The following is a 3,611-nucleotide window of genomic DNA, read 5'->3' on the forward strand; positions in this document are numbered from 1 at the left end:
GAACCTATAGTAGTTTTAAAAAACATAATGTCAGTCTGAAATTCGAAATGTATAACTATAATGAACCTATAGTAGTTTTAAAAAACATAAGTTCACTCATTTAGTGTAAAACTTTAAAACTGGTGAGATTTGATTGGTGTTAAATGCAACTAAATTGATTTCTACCTTCCTAACTCCTCTGAGTTGATAGGTGTTTAATGTTACGTAGTTTTATTAGTTTTAAATCAGTTCCCGAAGCCTCTTTGTTGCTAGTAGAGTGACAGAGAGCATTCGTTTGGAGTTAAATGCTATTGCATTGCTTTATACCTTCCTAACGCTCTGAGTTGATAGGTTTTTAATGTCACTTAGTTAACATTCGCTTACTTAAGGCTCTGTTGTGCAAGTAGAGTGACACAGAGCATTCTCCCACCATGGATAGCACCCCTGGTTTTGTTAACCTGCTCAATAGCCAATGTTCTTTTGATCTTGATTCACCCGAACCTGCTTGGTTCAGTAGCCAATGTCCAGATGAGTCTACCGTGAAGGAGAGGAGGAAATGGTCTCCAAAAGAAGATAAAATCCTTATTGGTGCTTGGCTTAACACCAGTAAGGACCCTGTGGTCAGCAACGAGCAGAAAGATGGTGCTTTCTAGAAGAGGATTCAAGACTACTACAACTCAAGCCCTCACCTGGTTGGAACAACACCTAGAGAGCTTGTTCAGTGCAAGCAGAGGTGGTCTAGGATTAACGATCAAGTCTGCAAGTTTGTTGGTTGCTTTGAAGCGGCTCTGAGAGAGCAGAGAAGTGGTCAAAATGATGATGATGTGATGAAAGCTGCCCTGGATATCTTCTACAACGACAACGGAATCAAGTTTAGCCTAGAACATGCGTGGAGAGAGCTGAGGCATGACAAGAAATGGTGCTCCACCTTTCAGGCTAAGGACACTGTCAAGTTAAAGTGCAAATAAGTGTTGGAGGTTGATGGACAAGAGGAAGTGGGAGAACCAGAGGGTCGACCTGTTGGAGTGAAGGTTGCTAAAGCAGCTAGTAAGAGGAAGAAGAGTGGTAAAGAAGAGGAGTTGTCACAGATACATGCCATGCTGGAAATCAAAGAAAAACTTTCTAAGCAGAAACTGCTTGAACGTTTACTTGGCAAAAAGGAGCCACTCTCTGAGATGGAAACATCTCTTAAACTCAAACTGATGTCTGAGATGTTATGATGTGTTATATCTTCGGTTTAAGGTATCAATGTTATATGTTGCTTTCAGTAGTGATTATCAATGTTGCTTTGAGTATGAACGTTCCTTTGAGTAGTGATTATCAATGTTGCTTTGAGTATGAACGTTCCTTTGAGTAGTGATTATCAATGTTGCTTTGAGTATGAACGTTCCTTTGAGTAGTGATTATCAATGTTGCTTTGAGTATGAACGTTCCTTTGAGTAGTGATTATCAATGTTGCTTTGAGTATGAACGTTCCTTTGAGTAGTGATTATCAATGTTGCTTTGAGTATGAACGTTCCTTTGAGTAGTGATTATCAATGTTGCTTTGAGTATGAACGTTCCTTTGAGTAGTGATTATCAATGTTGCTTTGAGTATGAACGTTCCTTTGAGTAGTGATTATCAATGTTGCTTTGAGTATGAACGTTCCTTTGAGTAGTGATTATCAATGTTGCTTTGAGTATGAACGTTCCTTTGAGTAGTGATTATCAATGTTGCTTTGAGTAGTGATTATAAATGCTGCTTTGCGTATCAATGTTGCTTGGAGTAGTGATTTTGAGGAGTGATTATGAATGTTGCTTTGCGTATCAGTGTTGCTTTAAAACTTTACTAACTCGTCTTATTTGTTCTGTCAAGTGCAGTACAAGGAATCTCTCTTGTTCATTCACGGGTGCATTTGGAGCTGTGAAAGTGTTTTGTTCTGTAGCACATGTGAACCAACTCACGGGTCTGCTTGTTTCACTTTCACTTGTATAAGTTTGTCTCCAGAAGGTCTTTAGCTAGCTATCCCCTTATCTTTCTTTCCTCTTCATCTGTTTTCTGGACTTGTAAGGTTGTAATCTGTAAGCTACTTCGGTGTACTACTTGTATCTGTCTCCAAAAATCATGTAACGGTACTTCAGTGTTGCTTCTATAACCTTAAACGCTTGCAACTACTTCTCTGGATATTGGTATGTGGATATGTATGTTTTGTGTTTAGATTATGCTTGTCTCTCTAGTACTCTAGGTCTGTTCATAGTGATAGTAATAGTTCTAATCGATTAATGGGTATCTTGTTATACAATAAACCTATAATAGCTTCTGACCACAAACAAACATAACATATAATATTTTCATTTGCTATGCATTAGCATGCTTAGCAAATTCCTAAAAATATGTTTATATAGATTCCGAATGCACATAGACAATGGGTTACTCCATTTTTTTTTTCAAAACAGGTTAACTCCATCAGATTAAGTTTTATTTTAATTCTACTCCATTTAAGGTTAAATAAATTGATATGGGGAATAACAAATAGATACATTTTTTTTAACTTTGCAATATATAATTTTAGCCATTTTAGATTTAGAAATCATTTGGCTTGATAATTTAAAACGAGTCTAAACCGTTTCGCTTGAATTTTTTTTTTTCAAGGAGGGATTAGCAAAAATGTCATCATCTTCATCCGATGAACTCGAAGAAAGATTGAACGAAGCTTTCGACGATGTCTTCGAAGATATATACAACAACATAGTGGAGGCCCAAACCAAAAAGCAAAGGAAACGTGCATATATAGAACGAAACCGTGAAGAAGGACACACCCGTTTATGGAATGACTACTTCAGCGAAGATCCGACATTTCCGGCACATTTATTCAGACGCCGTTTCCGCATGAACAAGGAATTATTCATGCGTATAGTCCATCGCCTCTCAGAGAACGTTCAATTCTTTCAACATAGAAGAGATGCAACCGGGAGGTATGGTCTATCTCCACTGCAAAAATGTACGGCTGCAATTCATCTGCTTGGTTATGGTTCTGCGGCTAACACGGTTGACGAGTATCTCCGACTTAGTGAAAGCACGGCAATTTCGTGTTTACAAAATTTCACTGAAGGAATAATACAATTATTTGGAGATGAGTATCTACGAAGACCCACACCAGAGGATCTTCAACGGCTACTCGATATTGGAGAGAAACGCGGGTTTCCTGGGATGGTAGGAAGCATTGACTGTATGCATTGGGAGTGGAAAAATTGCCCAACCGCTTGGAAAGGACAGTACACACGTGGATCAGGAAAACCGACAATTGTCTTAGAGGCTGTAGCTTCACACGATCTTTAGATATGGCACGCTTTTTTTGGTCCTCCAGGTACCTTAAACGATATTAATGTCCTCGATCGGTCTCTTGTTTTTGATGACATTTTACAAGGTCGAGGTCCCAGGTTAGAGTATGTGGTCAACGGACACATGTATAATTTGGCGTACTACCTCACAGACGGTATATATCCAAAATAGTCAACATTTATCCAATCTACCTCACTCCCTCAAGGTCCTAAAGCAGAGTTATTTGCTAAAGTTCAAGAAGCAACCCGAAAAGATGTGGAGCGCGCTTTTGGAGTATTGCAAGCTCGATTTGCGATTGTGAAAACTCCGG

General features: G+C 38.7%; 2 protein-coding genes across 2 annotated transcripts in view; both read left to right on the top strand.

Annotated features, from left to right (window-relative positions):
• The window catches only part of LOC106324306 (glutathione S-transferase T2-like), a 2,703-nt gene extending 1,504 nt beyond the window's left edge, over nucleotides 1-1,199 (top strand). Inside the window, exons 3-5 of the mRNA XM_013762298.1 lie at nucleotides 387-621; nucleotides 763-914; nucleotides 957-1,199. Coding sequence (XP_013617752.1) covers nucleotides 387-621; nucleotides 763-914; nucleotides 957-1,199 — 630 coding nt within the window. The remainder of the gene's footprint in view (nucleotides 1-386; nucleotides 622-762; nucleotides 915-956) is intronic.
• Nucleotides 1,200-2,626: 1,427 nt separating this feature from the next.
• The window catches only part of LOC106324307, a 2,544-nt gene continuing 1,559 nt past the window's right edge, over nucleotides 2,627-3,611 (top strand). The window contains exon 1 of the mRNA XM_013762299.1: nucleotides 2,627-3,040. Coding sequence (XP_013617753.1) covers nucleotides 2,627-3,040 — 414 coding nt within the window. The remainder of the gene's footprint in view (nucleotides 3,041-3,611) is intronic.

The sequence above is a fragment of the Brassica oleracea genome, chromosome C2 (assembly GCF_000695525.1).
Source record: "Brassica oleracea var. oleracea cultivar TO1000 chromosome C2, BOL, whole genome shotgun sequence".
Classification (NCBI taxonomy): Eukaryota; Viridiplantae; Streptophyta; class Magnoliopsida; order Brassicales; family Brassicaceae; genus Brassica; species Brassica oleracea.